General features: G+C 46.2%; 1 protein-coding gene across 4 annotated transcripts in view; it reads right to left on the bottom strand.

The window, feature by feature from the left end:
• The window catches only part of UQCC1 (ubiquinol-cytochrome c reductase complex assembly factor 1), a 134,495-nt gene extending 121,620 nt beyond the window's left edge, over window positions 1-12,875 (bottom strand). The window contains exon 1 of one of the 4 annotated variants that reach the window (XM_002710826.5): window positions 12,710-12,875. In XM_002710826.5, coding sequence (XP_002710872.1) covers window positions 12,710-12,733 — 24 coding nt within the window. In that variant the 5' untranslated portion in view covers window positions 12,734-12,875. The remainder of the gene's footprint in view (window positions 1-12,709) is intronic. The other 3 variants (XM_017341660.3, XM_008256062.4, XM_051846151.2) reach the window with 3 other exon arrangements.
• Between the last annotated feature and the right edge of the window lie 7,737 nt (window positions 12,876-20,612).

The raw sequence follows: 20,612 nt of genomic DNA, 5'->3' as shown, positions 1-20,612 counted from the left end.
AGAGAGAGAGGTCTTCCACCTGCTGGTTCACTCCCTAGAAGGCCGCAACGGCTGGAGCAGTGCCAATCTGAATCCAGGAGCCAGGAGCTTCTTCCGAGTCTCCCAGAAGGGTGCAGGGGCCCAAGGACCTGGGCCATCTTTTACTGCTTTCCCAGGCCATAGCAGAGAGCTGGATCGGAAGTGGAGCAGCCAGGACTCAACCGGTGCCCATATGGGATGCCGGCACCAAAGGTGGCAGCTTTACCCACAATGCCACAGCACCAACCCCAATAAACCTTTTTTAAGAATTCTTTTGGGAACTGGTGCTATGGTGTGGCAGGTAAAGCCACTGTCTGCAGCACCAGCATCCCATATGGGCACCGGTTCAAGTCCCACCCGCTCCACTTCCGATCCAGCTGCTGCTAATGGCCTGGGAAAGCAGTGGAAAATGCTTTGGCCCCTATGTGGGAGACCCATAAGAAACTCCTGGCTCCTGGCTTGAGGTTGGCACAGCACCAGCCATTGCGGGAGTGTGGGGAATGAAGCAGCAGATTGAAGATCTCTTTCTCTCTCTTTCTCTCCCTCTCTCTGTGAACCCTGCCTTTCTTTTCGTTTTGTTTTTTAAATATTTATTTTATTTATTTGAAAGGGTTACAGAGAGAGGTAGAGACAGAGAGGTCTTCCATCTATCTGCTGGTTCACTCCCCAAATGGCCACAACAGCCGGAGCTGCACTGATCCGAAGCCAGGAGCCAGGAGCTTCCTCTAGGTCTCTCATATGGGTGCAGGGGCCCAAGGACTGAGGCCATCTTCCACTGCTCTCCCAGGCCATAGCAGAGAGCTGGATCTGAAGAGCAGCAACCAGAACTAGAATCAGCGCCCATATGGGATGCCGGCGCTTCAGGCCAGGGCTTTAACCTGCTGCGCCACAACGCTGCCCCTGCCTTTAAAATTAATAAATCTTAAAAAAAATTATTTTGCACCAAAATACACATTATGAAAACGTGTACTCTGAAAACTAAGCATGGATTCCAAACATCTTGTTCACCATTATCTTTTATTCCATTTTTTCCACTGAGCACTGGTTCAATCCAGCTCCCTGCTAATGTGCCTCAAAAAGCAGTGGAGGGGCCAGCGCTGTGGTGCAGCGGGTTAGCACCCTGGCCTGAGGCACCCGCATCCCATATGGGCACCGGTTCGAGACCTGGCTGCTCCACTTCCAATCCAGCTCTCTGCTGTGGCCTGGGAAAGCAGAAGAAGATGGCCCAAGTCCTTGGGACCCTGTACCCACGTGGGAAACCTGGAAGAAGCCCCTGGCTCCTGGCTTCAGATCAGTGCAGCTCTTACAGCCAATTGGGGAGTGAACCAGTGGGTGGAAGACCTTTCTCTCTCTCTCTCTCTCTCTCTCTCTCTGTCTCTCCTCTCTCTTTGTAACTGTTTCAAATAAATAATAAATAAATCTTTAAAAAAAAAAAGAAAGAAAGAAAGCAGTGGAAGACAGTCCAAGTACTTGGGCCCAGCCACCCAGGTGGGAGACCCAGATGGAGTTCCAGGCTCTTGGCTTCCACCTGGCCCAGTCCTGGCCATTGCAGCCATTTAGGGAATGAATCAGACTTTGGAAGATCAATCAATCTCTCTGTCTTTCTCTCTCTCCCTCTCTCTCACTGCCTTTCAAATAAATAAATCTTAAGAAATAAAAGGACAGAAGAATATTTGAAGAAATAATGGCAGAAAACATTGCAAACAATGAAAACATTAATTTACAAAGCCAAGAAGCTCAGCTAACCCCAACTGGATAAACAGATCCACAGACACATCATAATCAAGCTGTCAAAAACCAAAGCCAGGGGCCAGCATTGTGGTATAGTGGGTTAAGCATTCCAGCTGCTCCATTTCAATCCAGCACCCTGATAAAGTACATAAAAAAGCAGCAGAGGAATGGCCCAGTGCTTAGGCCCCTGCACCTATGTGGGAGACTTGGAAGAAATTCCTGGCTCCTGGTTTCAGCCTGGCCCAGCCCCAGCTGTTGCAGCCACTGAGGAGTGAACCAATAGATGGAAGATGGATCTCTCTCTTTCTGTGTCTCTTCCTCTCTCTGTAATTCTGCCTTTCAAGTAAATTTTTAAAATCTTTTTAAAAAGCCAAAGACATTTTGAATGCAGCAAGAGAGAAGCAACTCATCAAATACCAGAAATCTCAGTAATGTAAATAGCTCATTTCTTGATTTTTTTAAAGACTTATTTTTATTTATTTGAAAGATAGAGGTACAGAGAAGTAGAGAGAGAGAGAGAGAGAGAGATCTTCCATCCACTGGTTCACTCCCAAAATGGCCACAATGGCCAGAGCTGAGCTGATCTGAAATCAGGAGCCAGGAGCTTCTTCCAGGTCTCCCACATGGGTGCAGGGGCCCAAGGACTTGGGCCACCTTCTGCTGGCTTCCCGGGCCATAGCAGAGAGCTGGGTCAGAAAAGGAGCAGCTGGGACTAGAACCGGCACCCATATAGAATGCCAGATTTCAGGCCAGGACTTTAACCCACTGTACCAGAGCGCCAGCCAGATTTCTTCTTAAAAATGGCAGCAGCCAGAAGGCAGGATAGGAAATATTCAAAATGAAAAAAATTAATAAAACTATCAAACAAGAATTCTGTATCCTGCAAAACTATCATTCAAAAGTGAAAGAAAGGGGCCAGCATTGTGGCACAGCATGTAAAGCCACCACCCATGATGTCAGCATCCCTCCCACATGGATTCATGTCCCAGCTGCTCCACTTCAGATCCAGCTCCCTGCTAATGGCTTAGGAAAAGCAGCAGAAGATGCCCAGGTGTTTGGATCCCTGCCACCCATGTGGAAAACTCAGATGAAGCTCCTGGTCCCTGGCTTCACCCTGGCCCAGTACTGGCCATTCATTAAAAAAAGAAAGAAAGAAAGAAAAATGAAGACTTCCCTAAATAATAAAAATGAAGAGAACCTGTCAATAGTACATCTGCCTTACAACACATATTAAAGGAAAACCTTCAGGCTGCAATGAAAGGATACTATACAGTAACTCCAATCCACATGAAGAAACTAGGTGGACAGGTAAAAGTAACTACTTAGCACTTTTAGACATGAGTATATGTATGGGTATTTTGCTTATACTTTTTTTTCTTTTTAATTTAAAAGACAGTTACAAAAGCAGTAATTATAAATCTTCATTGATGGACACAAAATATGAAGATATAATTTGAAGGACAATAACACAAAGGAGCAGCAAAAGAACAGAGCCACCTTGGGGGCAGGCGTGGTAGTACAGCTGGTTCACGACTTGGGATGCCAGTATCTGGTATCAGAGTGCCAGTCTGAGTCCTGACTACTCTGCTTCTGATCCAGTTCTCTGCTAACATGCCTTGGAAGCAGCAGATCATGGCTCAAGTATCAGTCCCTGCCACCCATGTGGGAGACCTGGATGGAGATCCGGACTCCTGGCTTCAGCCTGGCCCAGCCCTGGCTATTGGAGCCATTTGGAGAGTGAACAAGCAGATAGAAGCTCTCTTTCTCCCTCTCTGCCACTCTGCATTTCAAATAAATAAATAAACAAATAAATAAGCCATTTTTATAAAAAAAATAGTCATCTAGAAACAAGTTTTCTCTACTACTGAAATCAAGCTGCAGCACTAATTCAAACGACATTGTTGCACATTAAGATGTTAATTGTAAGCCCCAGGGCAACCACTGAGGGAATAGCTCAAAAAACAGAGTAAAACCTTATACCATTTACAAAAACTAACTCAAAATGGACCAAAGATCTAAATGTATAACCTAAACCTAAGACCTAAGATTAAAAAACTCTAAGAAGAAAACAGTAGAAAACTTTCATGGCACTGAAATGATTTATTGGACGTGGATATCAGTCCCAGCTGCTCCACTTCCAATCCAGCTGCCAGATAATGCATCTGGGAAGGCATAGAAGATGGCCCAGGGGCCGGCGCTGTGGCACAGCGGGTTAATGCCCTGGCCTGAATCACTAGCATCCCATATGGGCGCCGGTTCTAGTCCCGGCTGCTCCTCTTCTGATCCAGCTCTCTACTATGGCCTGGGAAAGCAGTAGAAGATGGCCCAAGTCCTTGGGCCCCTGCACCCACGTGGAATACCCGGAAGAAGCTCCTGGCTCCTAGCTTCAGATCAGCACAGCTCCAGCCATTTGCGACCATCTGGAGTGTGAACCAGCAGACAGAAGACCTCTCTCTCTGTCTCTACCTCTCTCTGTAACTCTGTCTTTCAAATAAATAAAATAAATCTTGAAAAAAAAAAGAAAAAGAAAAAAGAGACGATGGCCCAAGTACTTAGGCCCCTGCCCACCCATGTAGAAGACCCCAGTGGAGTTCCACACTCCTGGCTTCCGCCTGGCCCAGCACCAGCTATTGTGGCCATTTGGGAAGTGAACCAGCAGATGAAAGATATATCTCTTTCTCTGTCTCTCTCTCTAACTCTGTATTCTAAATACATAAATCTTAAAAAAAAAAAAATTAAAAGCTTTTATGCATCAAAAGATAGACTGAAATGACAATGCAGGGAATGGGTGAAAATATTTGCAAATCATACATTTGATAAGGGATATCAAAATACATAAAGAGGGGCCAGCTTTGTGGCACAGCAAGTTAAGCCACTGCCTGTGACGCCAGCATTCCATATGAGCACCAGTTCAAGTCCCGGCTGCTCCACTTCCAATCCAGCTTCCTATTTTTTTTTTTTTTTTAAGATTTATTTGTTTATTTGAAAGTCAAGAGTTATGAGAGGCAGAGGCAGAGAGAGAGCAAAAGAGAGGTCTTCCATCTGCTGGTTCACTCCCCAAATGGCCGCATCAGCTGGAGCTGGGTCAATCCAAAGCCAGGAACCAAAAGCTTCTTCCGGGTCTCCCATGCAGGTGCAGAGGTCCAAACACTTGGACCATCTTCCACTGCTTTCCCAGGCCATTAACAGCAGCTGCATAGGAAGTGGAGCAGCCACAACTCGAACTGGTGCCCATATAGGATGCCAGCACTGCAGGTGACAGCTTTACCCACTATACCACAGCACTGGCCCCCAGTTTCCTATTAATATGCCTGAGAAGGCAACAGATGATGGCCCAAGTGCTTGGGCTCCTGCTATCCATGTGGGAAACTCAGCTGGAGTTCCAGATTCTAGCTTTGGCTGGCCTTTGCAGTCATTTGGAGAGTGAACCAGCAGATGGAAGATTACTCTCGCTCTCTCTGTCTCCTTCTTTCTGTAATACTACCTTTCAAATAAATAAATAAATCTTTTTAAAAAATACATAAAGTATAACTTAACCATTAAAAATAACCAGATTGAAAAATAAGGGATCAGTGTTGTGGCACATCAGGTTTAGCCACTGCCTACAATGCCAGCATCCCATACATGAGCCAGTTCAAGTTTCAGCTGCCCTGTTTCTAATCCACTCCCTGCTAATGCACCTAGGAAGGCAGTGGAAGATGACATCAGTGCTTGGGTCCTTGCCTTCCACATGGCAGACCTGGATGGATTCCAGGTTCCTGGCTTTGGCCTGGTTCAACTCCAACCATAGCGGCCATTTGGGGAGTGAACCAGTAGATCAAAGATTTCTTCCCCCCCCCCTTATGTGTGTATGTTTCTCTCTGTGTCTCTCCCTCTCTCTCTCTGTAACTCTGCCTTTCAAATAAATAAACAATAAATCCCTAAAATGAAAACAGGCAAAGAGGCATCTCTCCAAAGATGAGAGACAGATGGCCAATAAGAGTATGAAAAAACACTCAACATAACTAGTCATTAGAGAAATGCAAATCAGGGCCCAGGGTTGTGGGATAGCAGCATCCCATATGGACACAGGCTTGTGTTCCAGCTGCTCCACTTCCAATCCAACTCCTTGCTAACGGCCTGCGAAAAGCAGCTGAAGATGGCCCAGGTGTATAGGCCCCTGCCACCCACGTGGGAGACCCAGATGAAGCTCCTGGTTCCTGACTCCAGCCTGGCCCAGCTCTGAGCATTGCAGCCATTTGGCAAGTGACCTAGCAGATGAAGATCTCTTCCTGTGTCCCTCCCTCTCTCTCTGCTACTCTTTCAAAATAAGTAAATCTTTAAAAAAAAAAAAAAAAAGGAAATGCAAATCAAAACTACCATGAGATACCATTTCACACTTATTAGTATAGCTACTATCAAAAAACAAAGTTTTAGTGAAGATATGCAGAAACTGTAACTGCTGCGCATTGCTGGTAGGAATCCAAGTTTTAGCTGCTGTGAAAAACGGTATGACAGTTCTTCAAAAAATTAAAGACAGGATTACCGTATGATTCAGCATTTCCACATCTGGATATATACCCCAAAGAAGTGAAAGCAGATGCTGCAACAGATATCTGTGCACCTATCTTCACTACAGCACTACTTCCCATAATTAAAGACAGAAGCAGGAGCTGGTGTTGTGGCACAGCCAGTTAAGCAGCCACATGTGACACTGGCATCCCAAGAGTGTCAATTAAAGCCCCAGCTGCTCTATTTCTGGTCCAGCTCTCTGTTTATGCTCCTGGGAAAATAGCAAAAGCTGGTCCAAGTGCTTAGGCCCCTGTCACCCATGTGGGAGATCTGGAAGGAGTTCCAGACTCCTGGATTCAGCCTGGTCCAGTCCCAGCCACTGTGGACAACTGGAGAATGAACCAGCCAGCAAACATAAGATATCTCTATCTGTTTCTTCCTGTGTCCCTGTAACTCTGCCTTTCAAATACATAAATAAATCTTTTTTAAAAGATTTTATTTATTCATTTGAGAGGTAGAGTTACATACAGTGAGAGGGAGAGACAGAAAGAAAGGTCTTCCACCTGTTGGTTCACTCTCCAAATGGCCGCAACAGCCAGAGCTGCGCCAATCCTAAGCCAAGAGCCAGGTGCTTCTTCCCGGTCTCCCACGTGGGTGCAGGGGCCCAAGGACTTGGGCCATCTTCTACTGTTTTCCCAGGCCGCAGCAGAGAGCTGGATCGGAAGAGAAGCAGCCGGGACTAGAACCGGCACCCATGTGGGATGGGGAACCACAAGTGGAGGATTAACCTACTGTGCCATGGTGCCTGCCCTCATAAATAAATCTTAACAAGAAAAAAAATAGAAGTAACATATGTGTCCATCAAAATAACAGATAACACAGAAAACAGCATATTATTCAGCCTGAAAAAGGAAGGAAATTCTTTTTTTTTTTTTTTTTGACAGGCAGAGTGGACAGTGAGAGAGAGAGGCAGAGAGAAAGGTCTTCCTTTGCCGTTGGTTCACCCTCCAATGGCCGGCGCGCTGCAGACGGCGCACCACGCTGATCCGATGGCAGGAGCCAGGTGCTTCTCCTGGTCTCCCATGGGGTGCAGGGCCCAAGTACCTGGGCCATCCTCCACTGCACTCCCTGGCCACAGCAGAGAGCTGGCCTGGAAGAGGGGCAACCGGGACAGAATCCGGCGCCCCGACTGGGACTAGAACCCGGTGTGCCGGCGCCGCAAGGCGGAGGATTAGCCTAGTGAGCCGCGGCGCCGGCCTAAAAGGAAGGAAATTCTGACATATTCACCAAAATGGATGAACCTTGAAGACATTATTCTAAATGATATAAACTAGTCACAAAAGATCAAATACTGTATGACTCTACTTATCTGTGGCATCATACAAACAGAATCACTTACATGATTTTACCTACAGTACTCAAACACATAGTGACAGAATATAGGATGGTGGTTGCCAAGGGCTAAGAAACTAACAGGAGTTATTCCTTGGGGTCAGCACTGTGGTGCAGTGGGTTAACACCCTGGCCTAAAGCGTCGGTGTCCCATATGGGCACCGGTTCGAGTCCTGGCTGCTCTACTTCTGATTCAGCTCCCTGCTAATATGCCTGGGAAAGCAGTGGAGGATGGCCCAAGGGCCCCTGCACCCACGTGGGAGAACTGGAAGAAGCTCCTGGCTCCAGATCGGCGCAGTTCCGGCCATTGTGGCCAATTGTGGAATGAACCAGCGGATGGAAGACCTCTCTCTCTCTGCCTCTCTTCTCTCTGTCTAACTCTGACTTTCAGATTAATAAATAACTCTTTAAAAAAAAAAATAGGAGTTATTCCTTAATAGGTACAGAACTCTAGATTTGCAAAACAAAAGGAGTTCTGCAGATGAAGACTGCTGACAGTAGCACAACACAGAACTGTGCATGTGAAAAAATGGTTAAAGTCGTACAGGGGGTTAAGCTGCAGCTTGTGTCAACAGCATTCCATGTCAGCGCACAGGTTCGAGTCTCAGCTGCTGTTTCAGATCCAGCTGCCTGCTAGGGCGAGTAAACCAGCAGATGGAAGATGTCTTTCTCCCTGTCTATCCTCTCACTCTCCGTCACTCTTTCTAATAAATAAATAAATCTTTTTTAAGAATTGGTTAAAAGGCTATGTTGTAGTATAAGTATTTTATCACAATTTTTATAGATTTATTCATTTACTTGAAAGTCAGAGTTTCACAGAGAGAGAAGGAGAGGCAGAGAGAGAGAGAAGTCTTCTATCCACTGGTTCACTCCCCAATTGGCTGCAATGGCTGGAGCTGCGCCAATCCGAAGCCAGAAGCCAGGTGCTTCTTCCCAGTCTCCCACGTGGGTGCTGGGGCCCAAAGACTTGGGCCATCTTCTACTGCTTTCCCAGGCCATAGCAGAGAGCTGGATCAAAAGTGTAGCAGCCGGGACTTGAACCAGCACCCATATGGGATGGCGGCACTGCAGGCAGCGGTTTTACCCACTATGCCACAGTGCTGGCCCCAACAATTTTTTTTTAAAAGTACAGAGTGCCTTTCTGCAATTTCTACCATTCCTAAAGAAAAGCAGAAATGAGCCCAGGACAGTTCTTAAAACCATAAGCATGTCTAGTTTCACCAAATGTCCAGCTTCTACACTAGAGCCTCTCGGCAATAGCTTTTCTCCTCCTTCTCAAACCCATCAGTGGTTCTCCACAACTGGAAATAGGAAAAAATTGGCTGATAAGACAGAAATAGAAAAAAGCAAGATAAGACTAACAAGAATGTTTCAAGAATACTACTTCTTGATGGTCCAAGTTACTTGATTAGGGAGAATAATATGCCCTCCTTTCTCAAGGGCTGTTGCAGGGGTTATGTAAATCCATAGCTATAAAGTATTTAAAAGTTGGGATGGGCATGTAGTGTATCATCTGTTAAGTCTCTGCTTGGAACACCCATATCCCTTATCAAAATGCCTAGGTTCAAGTCCCAGCTGCTCTGCTTCTTATCTAGCTTCCTGCTAATGCGCACCCTGGGAGACAGCAAACAATGCTTAAGTATTTGTATCCTCAGGGTGCAGTTCCTGGCTCCTGGCTTCAGCCTGGCCATCCTAGCTATTGCACCCACCTATAGAGTGAATTAGCACATGAAAGATCTCTCTCTCTCTCTTCTCTCCCTGCAATTCTGCCTTTCAAATAAAAAAATCTTAAAAGAAATAAATAAAATAAAACAAAAAAACCTGGATCCCCACCACCCACATAAGAGCCCCATATTGAGTTCCTCACTCCTGACTTTAGCCTGGCCCAGCCCTGGCTGGTGCAGGCATTTGGGGAATAACCTAGCAGATGGAAAATCTCTTGTCTCTCTGAGTTCCAAATAAAAAAGGGAAAGAAACTGGTCCCCCTCTGCCTTCAGAATAAACTGCAAACTCCTATGACATACAAGGCCTTGCCTTGTCTCCTGCCATTTTCTCATGAGTGCCCTGAATCCCAACAGATTTATTTACTTACAGTTCCTTGATTATCTTAGAGTAAGCCAATTCTCTACGCCAGCTCCCCATTCTCAACCTAATGCTCTCTTACTTAAGCAAAGCATCTCTGCCTCCATACTTCACTTCCACAGGATCTGATAGACTTTTTTTTTTTTTTTTTTTGACAGGCAGAGTGGACAGTGAGAGAGAGAGACAGAGAGAAAGGTCTTCCTTTGCTGTTGGTTCACCCTCCAATGGCCGTCGGCCGCGCACCGCACTGATCCAAAGGCAGGAGCCAGGTACTTATCCTGGTCTCCCATGGGGTGCAGGGCCCAAGGACTTGGGCCATCCTCCACTGCACTCCCTGGCCACAGCAGAGAGCTGGCCTGGAAGAGGGGCAACCAGGACAGAATCCGGCGCCCCAACCGGGACTAAAACCCGGTGTGCCGGCGCCGCAAAGCGGAGGATTAGCCTAGTGAGCTGCGGCGCTGGCCTGATAGACTTCTATCACAGCATTCCAACTACTGTCTGATAGTTTTCTTGACTATCTCTCCTCATAGATTATAAACTTCAGAGTAAGGTTTATGTTTCCCATGCTGGGTGCTTTGTTTAGTTCCTAGAATCCAGTAAACATTCCAAATAGTTGCTGAACTAGGGAAAAAAGAGGAAGAAATGCAAACATAACTTGTATCAGTTGATTCTCAGATCAACCCTAGCAACCTTACTCATTAAAAAAAAAAAAAAAAAAACTGCGTCTCAAAGCAGTTAGCTGACTCATTCAAGTAGTGGAGTAGCAGAGCCAAGCTTTCAAACAAAGCTTTTAAGATTCCCAGGCAGGCATGCTTTTCCAGCATTTGGAACTCCTCATAGTGTCTCAAATGCCTCTTCAGAATAGGTGATCGGCCGGCGCCCAGGCTCACTAGGCTAATCCTCTACCTGCAGCACCGGCACCCCGGGTTCTAGTCCCGATCGGGGCGCCAGATTTTGTCCCGGTTGCTCCTCTTCCAGGCCAGCTCTCTGCTGTGGCCCTGGAAGGCAGTGGAGGATGGCCCAGGTCCTTGGGCCCTGCACCCACATGGGAGACCAGGAGGAAGCACCTGGCTCCTGGCTTCAGATCAGCGCAGCGCGCCAGTCGTAGCGGTCATTTGGGGGGTGAACCAACGGAAAAGGAAGACCTTTCTCTCTGTCTCTCTCTCACTAACTCTGCCTGTCAAAAAAAAAAAAGAATAGGTGATCAATACAAACCTGCTACTTTCATTTTCACTGCCATTTTGAACTTGTCCTAAGGAAGTCTCTGTTGCTTTATCACACATTACACTGTAAGTATAATGTGAAGATTTTAGGGAATTACCATATAAAATGAAAATGATTTTCCTTATCGTAACTTGCACTGAACCAAAAAAATTAAAACACAGGAAAAAAGGAGGTGGGCGTTTGGCCTACCAGTTAAAGACTACCACATCCCATACCAGAGCGCCTGGGTGCTAGTCACACTCTACTCCTGACTCCAGCTTCCTGTTAATGCACACCCTAGAACAAGGCAGGTGATGTCTCAAGTACTTGAGTCTCTGCCATCCATGTGGAAACCCAGATTGCATTTCTGCCTCCTGATTTCAGCCTGGCCCAGCCCCTGCAATTGTAGACATTTTGGGGAATGAACCAGCAATGGGTGCTGGCTGTCCCTGTCTCTGTCTCTCTGCCTCTCATAAAAATACAAAGAAAAAAATTTTTTAATTTAAAGAAGAGTCAATTAATGAAGCACAGAGAGGTGGTTTCTATGGATACTACCACTTAGAAAGAAGTGAACCTGCAGCATTCCACATGATTGGTCAGGGGCAAGAACATTTAAGGCATTTGGAGCAGCCACTAACTTCTCAGACAAAACAAAGTGTTTATTTTGGGTCTGTAGCCCAATAAACTTTTCATCTTTCCCCCCCAAATATTCATCTTAAAAACTAAGAGAGTTAGAACATCCTAACTGCCATTTCCCCAGCAGTCCTCAGATCTGAATCAATTCTGCCCCGGCATCAACAATTACTTCACTAGGTGAACCTCTCTGTGGGTTACAGGAATTATTCTTCAAACATTTATAAAGCAGCAAAGGTGCTGCCATTTACAAGCATGACAACGAATACAAAAAATACAACTGCAGTCTTTGTAAACCACATACAAAAATATTGAAAACACAAGTGTAAAATGACAACCAAAAAGACAGCCAGACGCAGGAGCCTGCTATGAAAAATAGTCTTTGGTCCAGTTTTTGACAGACTTGGTAAAATTATGAGTTTTCCCATTCCTCCCTAAGTTCTGTAACCTCTTAACTTTGTTCCTCATGTACCTCCGGGAGGTCACAGTATGGCAGAAGGGCTGAATCTAAGAAGTACAGCAGCTTCCCACATGGGTGCTAAGCTGTCCAGCAGTCCTTCCTTCCTTAAGTTAGTCATTTATTCAGCACACTTATGACGCGCCAGACACTGTGGTAGGCAAAGTAAGATGACAGATACGGCCCCCGTCCTCTTCCAGCTCTCATCTAATAATCTACATCCCACCTCACTGGACAGTGAACAATTGACTTATAATGTCTGAAACAAACTCAGAGACCCTCAGGGTCTGAAGGGACTGCAGGAGAGAAATGTCCTCGTTTTTCAGATGCAAGAGCTCCGAAAGAAACTTGCCCAAGGTCACTCTGTGCATCAGTGACAGAACTAGAAGAACTGTGTCTCCCGAAACTCCACCTAAAACCGCAGGTGCCCCTCTCCGTGAGGAGAAGTGGTTACAGAAAAGCCCCGGTAAAGAAGAGTCTGATGTCACTCTCTCCCTCTCGAAAGAAGGGGAAGCCAAAGCCAAATAGGAACTACGAAGAGCTGACAAGCTGCCTCAGTTTCCCCGCAGAAAGGCGGCCACGCAACCTAGCTATCGTACAGGTTTCCCTTCTGCTCTTCCTTCCAGTTCTTCCCGCCCAGGCCTCCCCGATTCCAACCCAGGGACCCGGCGGGCGACAGTAGAAAATGACTCCTTCACTCACAAGGACTCGCACCAGCAACGCCATGTTCCTCAACAACCATTTCCGGGTGAAAGGTGGGCTTCCGGAGTCCCCGCCGCCACCGCCCCTTTACTACGTTATTCTACCGCCCGCGGGATTCCGACAGCGGCGGCGCAGGCGCACAGAGCTGCTGCGCGCAGGCGCGGGCGCGCGCGCGTTTACCCGGGCTTCGGTTCTCTCCCGGGGAAGCGTCACAGTGGCTCCAGTGCGTTCTTTGACGCTCTCTCCCTGGACCCCACCCTCGGAGCTTTTCCCTCACTTCACCCAGCCTCACTCTTCGGCTACACCTCGTCACAGTCCCTCCTCTTAGACTCCATTCATCCCCTTTTTAATTGGAGCTGAATAGAACAGGTCCCTTGGAAATACCACTATTTAAAAGGAGCCAGAGCCCAAGAACTTGGACCCCTGCACCCACGGGAGAGATCTGGATGGAGCTCCTGGCTCTTGGCTTCTGCCTGGCCCAGCCCTGGCCATTACAGCCATTTGGGGAGTGAACCAGTGGATGGAAAATTGTGTGTGTGTGTGTGTGTGAGTGTGTGTTCTTGTCCTTCTGTCAGTAATTCTACCTTAAAATAAATCAATAAACTTTTTAAAATAGATAAAAGAGCCTGTGAAGGGGTCCTGAAAAGGGAGGAAGGTGTTCACAAATGCTGATCTGAACCCTGGTGGAGGAGGGAACTTGGAGTGGTTGATGTTTAAGGTGAATATTTTTGAATACTGATAGGAAATGATTAGTAAGGGGTACAGGAAAAAAAAAAATCAAGAATACAGCCGGCGCTGCAGCTCACTAGGATAATCCTCCGCCTTGCGGCGCTGGAACACCGGGTTCTAATCCTGGTCGGGGCGCCAGATTCTTTCCCGGTTGCCCCTCTTCCAGGCCAGCTCTCTGCTATGGCCAGGGAGTGCAGTGGAGGATGGCCCAAGTCCTTGGGCCCTGCACCCCATGGGACCCAGGAGAAGTACCTGGCTCCTGCCTTCGGATCAGCGCAGTGCGCCGGCCGCGGTGGCCATTGGAGGGTGAACTAACGGCAAAAGGAAGACCTTTCTCTCTCTCTCACTGTCCACTCTGCCTGTCAAAAAAATAAATAAATAAAAATTTTAAAAAAAGAGCTGAAACTTAAAAAAAAAAAAAATACAAGCAGGGCCCTGGCCTGAAGCACCCGCATCCTATATGGGCGCCGGTTCTAGTCCCAGCTGCTCCTCTTCTGATCCAGCTCTCTGCTATGGCCTGGGAAAGCAGTAGAAGATGGCCCAAGTCCTTGGGCCCCGGCACCAGTGTGGGAGACCCAGAAGAAGCTCCTGGCTCCTGGCTCCAGATCGGCGCAGCTCCAGCTGTTGCAGCCATCTGGGGTGTGAACCATCGGACGGAAGACCTCTCTCTCTCTCTCTCTTTCTCTCTGCCTCTCCTCTCTCTGTGTAACTCTGACTTTCAAATTAATTAATTAATTTCAAAAAAAAAAACAACCCACTGAGTGTTCATCTGCTGGACACAAGACAGAAGTGGATAGTGGCGTCGTGGAGCTCACAGGCTAAAGGAGAAGGCACAGGCAAGTCTGGTAAACCAGCGAGAAAATGAAGACTGTGTTATGAGGATCAAACAGTGAAATTGGAGAATAACACACAGAACTTACTTTAGAGACAATGTGAGAAAGTGATATAATATGTAGGGTGAGATCTACAGGGTAAGAAGGAAATTCACATGTATGTTTTTAACCTAATGTATTTATTTTTCAATCAGGTAATAAAAAGTATGAATATGTATTATGTATAACATGGTGTGTCATTTGACACACATTATGAATTGTTAAATCAAGCTATATATGCATTGACTCACATACCATTTTTTGTCGTGAGAATACTTAAAATCTACTAAGTGATTTTTCAGGAACTTAACACATTGTTGGTAAATATAATCACCATGCTGTACAATAGATTTCTTAAACTTCTTCCTGCTAAGTAACTGAGATCAGACAAGATCACAGCCTCCAGGGTGGTGTGGCTATAGCAGCTAACCAAAATCTTTTATCCAGGGGGCTGGCGCCATGGCGCAGTGGGTTAATCTTCCACCTGCAGCTCTGTTGTCCCATATGGGCGCCGGTTCTAGTCGCGGCTGCTCCTCTTCCAATCCAGCTCTCTGCTGTGGCCTGGGAAGGCAGTGGAAGATGGCCCAATTTCTTGGGCCCCTGCACTCACATGGGAGAATGGGAGGAGGCTCCTGGCTCCTGGCTTCAGATCGGTGCAGCTCCGGCTGTTGCGACCACCTGGGGAGTGAACCAATGGACAGAAGACCTTTCTCTCTATCTCTCCCTCTCATTGTCTGTAGCTCTACCTCTCAAATAAATAAAATAAAATCTTTAAAAAAAAAAAAAAAAAAAAAAAAGAAGGCCGGCGCCGCGGCTCACTAGGCTAATCCTCCGCCTAGCGGCGCCGGCACACCGGATTCTAGTCCCGGTTGGGGCGCCGGATTCTGTCCCGGTTGCCCCTCTTCCAGGCCAGCTCTCTGCTGTGGCCAGGGAGTGCAGTGGAGGATGGCCCAGGTGCTTGGGCCCTGCACCCCATGGGAGACCAGGAAAAGCACCTGGCTCCTGGCTCCTGCCATCGGATCGGCGCGGTGCGCTGGCCGCATCGCACCGGCCGCGGCGGCCATTGGAGGGTGAACCAACGGCAAAGGAAGACCTTTCTCTCTGTCTCTCTCTCTCTCACTGTCCACTCTGCCTGTCAAAAAAAAAAAAAGAAAAAGAAAAAAGAAAAAAAAAAGAAATCTCTAACCACTCACCCCCACCACAACCCCTGATAATCATTTCTACTCTCTGAGTTCGACTTTTTAGATTCCACATATAAGTAAAATCATGCAGTATTTATCTTTCTGTACTTGGCTTATTTCACTTAACATAATGTCTTCTGGGTACATCCATATTGTCCCAAATGACATGATTTTCTACTTTTTAAAGGCTGAATAGTATTCCATTGTGGTAATATGAGGGTTCTTCAAAAAGTTCATGGGAAATATAATTAAAAGATGTTTATCCTAGCACAAAAAAAGTTGAAATCTGTGTATACAAAGGGTCTTCAAAGAATTCAAGAAAAGATCATATGCCTGGATTTCAAAAATTTTTGTACCAGAATGAACTTTTAATCCCATTCTCTCATGAACTTTCTGAAGTACCTTCATAGGCCACATTTTCTGTTTCCAGTCACCCACTGATGACCATTTAGGTTGAGTCAGTATTTGGGTATTGTGAATAATGCTGCAGTGAGCATGAGAGTGCAAATAGATCTTAACTGATACATATCCCTTAACTAATTTCATATCCCTTGTTGCTTTTTTAAAAGATTTATTTTAAGTCAGAGTTACACACAGAGAGAAGGAGAGGCAGAGAGAGAGAGGTCTTTCATCCACTGGTTCATTCCCCAGTTGGCCACAATGGCTGTAGCTGCACTGATCTAAAGGCAGGAGCGCGGAGCTTCTTCTTGGTCTCCCAAGTGGGTGCAGGGGCCAAGGGCTTGGACCATCCCTTACTACTTTTCTAGGCCATGGCAGAGAGCTGGATAGGAAGTGGAGCAGCCAGGACTCGAACCAGCATTCATATGGGGTGCCAGCACAGCAGGTGGTGGCTTTACTTGCTATACCATAGTATTGGCCCCTATCCTTTGTATAAATATCCATTAGTGGGATTGCTGGATCATGTGGTAGTTCTCATTTTGAGGAAATTCCACACTGTTTTCTACCACGGTTGTATTAATTTATATTCCCACCAACAGCCTACTTCCCACACCCTTACCAACACTTGTTATAAATACCCATTATGAAAGGAGTGATATAAGAACTCATTGTAATTTTAATTTTCATTTCCCTAATGATTAATGACGAGCATTTTTTTTTTTTTGACAGGCAGAGTGGACAGTGAGAGAGACAGAGAGAAACGTCTTCCTTTGCCGTTGGTTCACCCCCCAATGGCTTCTGTGGCCGGCGCACAGCGCTGATCCGAAGCCAGGAGCCAGGTGCTTCCCCTGGTCTCCCATGCGGGTGCAGGGCCCAAGCACTTGGGCCATCTTCCACTGCACTCCCGGGCCACAGCAGAGAGCTGGACTGGAATAAGAACAACCGGGACAGAATCTGGCGCCCCGACCAGGACTAGAACCTGGGGTGCTGGCGCCGCAGGCGGAGGATTAGCCTATTGAACCATGGTGCCGGCTGATGAGAGTATTTTTTATATAATCTAGTCCATTTTAGTGTCTTCTTTTGAAAAATGTCTATTCAGAGCCTTTCTCCAATTTTAAACTGAATTATTTATTTTCTTAATATTGAGCCGAGTTCCTTAAATATTTTGGATATGGATCCCTTATCAGATCTACGGTGTTTGCAGATATTTTCTTCCATTCCATTTGGTTTCATTCTCTTCATTCTTTTCAAATTTTATTTATTTATTTATCTGAAAGGCAGAGTTACAGAAAGGAGAGACATACAGAAAGAGAGAAATCTTCCACCTGCTGGTTCACTCCCCAAATGGCCCCAGTGGTAGGGGCTGGCCCAGGCCAAAGCCATGAGCCTGGAACCCATCTAGGTCTCTCATATGGGTGCAGGGGCTTCCACTGCTTTCCCAGGCACATTAGCAGGAAGCTGGATTGGAAGTAGGAGCGGTGGGACTTGAATCAATGCAATGCCCAAATGGGATGCTGGTGTTTCAGGTGGCAGCTTAACCTGCTGCACGGTAACTCCAGACCCTGGATTGTTTCTTTTGCTGTGCAGAAAAAGCTTTTAAGTTTGCTACAATCCCATTTGTCTATTTTTGCTTTTGTTGCCTGTGCTTTGGGGGTCACATCCATCACTGCCCACACTAATGTCGTGGACCTTTTCCTCCGTGCTTTCTTCTAACATCTTTGTGGTTTCAGGTCTTACAATTAAATCATTAATCCAGGGGCCAGGGCCGTGGCACGTTAGTTTAATCCTCTGCCTGCAGCACTGGCATCCCATTATGGGCTCCGGATTCTAGTCCCGGTTGCTCCTCTTCCAGTCCAGTTCTCTGCTGTGGCCCAGGAGTGCAGTGGAGGACGGCCCAAGTGCTTGGGCCCTGCACCTGCATGGGAGACCAGGAGGAAGCACCTGGTTCCTGGCTTTGGATCAGCGTAGCTGTTGCCATAGCGGCCATTTGGGGGGTGAACCAGCGGAAGGAAGACGTTTCTCTCTGTCTCTCTCTTTCACTGTCTACTCTGTCAAATAAATAACAAAAATCATAATCCATCTTAAATTCATGTTTGTATATGGAGTAGATTGTGTAATTAATTTTTTTTTTTCTGCATGGAGATATCCAGTTGCCCCAACACCATTTATTGAAGAGGCTAACCTTTCCTCACTCTATGTTCCAAACACCTTTATTGAAAAATCAATTGACTGGGGCTGGTGCGGTGGCATAGCAGGTAAAGCTGCTGCCTGCAGTGCCAGTATCCCATATGGATGCCGGTTCGAGTCCTGGCTGCTCTACTTCCAATCCAGCTCTCTGCTATGGGCTGGGAAAGCAGAAGATGGCCCAAGTCCTTGGCCCCCTGCACCCACATGGGAGACCCGGAAGAAGCTCCTGGCTCCTGGCTCCTGGCTTCTGTCTTCGGATCGCTACAGCTCTGGCCATTGCAGCCAACTGGGGAGTGAGCCAACGGATGAAAGACCTCTCTCTCTCTCTCTCTCTCCCTCTCTCCCTCTCTCCCTCTCTGCCTCTCCTTCTTTCTCTGTGTATCTTTGACTTTCAAAGAAAGAAAAAAAGAAAGGAAGAGAGAGAGAGAGATTGTAGATCTGTGGATTTATCCCTGGATTCTCTGTTCTGTCCATTTGTCTGTATGTCTGCACGGAGGCTATTTTATCAACAACTGTTGTTGGGGGTGGGGAGAGAGAAGATTCCAGGGCAGGAGTTATGGGTCAGGAAAGATAAAGGATATATTTCAAGTATCCAAAACCAGGGTAGCAAACTAGGACAAGCGAAATCAGGAGTCACAAAGGCAGTGAGAGGGCAGGCATTCATGTTAAGACAGCAGTTGTGATGCCTACATCCTATATCTGAGACTTTTATTGTGAGTATAAGGGGAACACACCAGGGGGTGGGCTTTCTGTCTCTTCACCTCTCTCTGTGTGTTTGTGTGTGTGTGTCTCTCCATCCCCTGTCCCTCTGCCTCTAAAATAAATAATTTTTAAAGGTGCACATAAGAGAAGCATTCTATGTCATTAAATTTAAGAAGAAAAGGTGACACAAAAACTGTGAAAATAAGTTCAATTCAGTAATCCACACAAGAGATGATGGACTAAAATATTGGAGACAAGACAAAAGATTGCTATCTCATTTCCTTTCTCATGACTCCAATTCAAGTTCAAGTGCTTCAGTTCCTGCCACCCACGTGGAGACTGGATGGAGCTCCTGGATCCTGAATTTGGCCTAACCTAAGCTGTTGCAGGCATCTGGGGAATGAACCAGTGGATAAAATCTCTCTCTCTCTCTCTCTCTCTCTCTCTCTCTCTCTGTTACTCTGCTTTTCAAATAAACAAACCTTTATGAAGTTGGGCACTTTTCACATTTTGAAATTTAACTTGTTAATTTTACAGTAATAGATGTCAGAGGCCTGTGCTGTGGCATGGTAGTTGTAGCACTACAATCCCATATGGGCATCAGTTTGAGTCCTAGCTCCTCTACTTCCAATCCAGCTCCCTGCTAATGTGGCTAGGAAAGCAGCAGAAGATGGCCCAAGTCTTTGGGCCCCTGTACTCATGGGGGAGACTGGATGAAGCTCCTGGCTCCTGGCTTCAGACTTATCCAGCTCCAGCTGTCGTAGCCATTTGGGGAGTGAACCAGAGGATGGAAGATCTCGATCTTTCTTTTTCTCTCTCTCTGTAACTCTGCCTTTCAAATAACTAAGTAAAATTTTTTTTAAAAAAGTAATAGATGTTATGTGATTATATGCCTTTTTTTAAAAGTAGTACCTTGCAGATAAAGCTAAAATCCTTTCTACCATCACCTTGAATTCCATCTCATTCTACTCTCTCTAAAATTGAATTTTTTCCAGGTCTTTTTTTTTTAGTACTTTCATATACATATACACGTTTACTCCCTTGTAAATGCACAGTTTTGATGAGTGTAGTTTTTTTTCCAACTTCATATTTTATTTAGATTTCTTTTAATTTTCATTTATTTTTATTTGAAAGGTAGAGAGATATATGTATATGTATACATGTGTATACATATAATGTATACATACATATAATATACATATTATATATACATACAATGTATATATGTGAGCATATACATATATGTGTGTATATACATGTGTGTGTGTGTGTATAAAGAGAGAGTTCTCAGCCACTGGTTCACTCCCCAAATTCCCACAATGGGCCTGGCTGAAGCCAGGAGCCAGGAATTCATTCAGGGTTTCACATGTGAGTGCATGTATCCAACTACTTAAGTAACCGTCTGTTGTGTACATTAGCAGAAAGCTGGAAGTGGAAGTAGAGTCAGGATTCGAACCTGTGCATTCCGATGTGGGATGCAAGCACCTCAAGCAGCATGTTAACTTCTATAACCAATTGCCCACCTCAAGTGTATTTGTATCTATTTGAAAGGTAGAGTGACACAGAAGGAGAAGGAGAGACAGAGAGATATCATCCATCGGCTGGTTCACTCCCCAGATGGCCATGATAGTCCAGGCTGGGCCATGCTGAAGCCAGGGGCTGGAAGCTTCATGTAGGTCTCCCAAGTGGGTGGCAGGGGTCCAAGCACTTGAGCCACCTTCTGTTGAGGGCATCTGTGGGGAGTGTGATTGTAAGCAAAGTAGTCAGGACTCCAACAAATGCTCCAACATGGGATCTGGCATTGCAGGTGGTAGCTTAGCCTGCTTCACCACT

This window comes from Oryctolagus cuniculus, chromosome 11 (genome assembly GCF_964237555.1).
Source record: "Oryctolagus cuniculus chromosome 11, mOryCun1.1, whole genome shotgun sequence".
Classification (NCBI taxonomy): Eukaryota; Metazoa; Chordata; class Mammalia; order Lagomorpha; family Leporidae; genus Oryctolagus; species Oryctolagus cuniculus.
The sequence above is the reverse complement of the archived record's forward strand: the minus strand, read 5'-3'. Positions and strand labels throughout refer to the sequence as shown.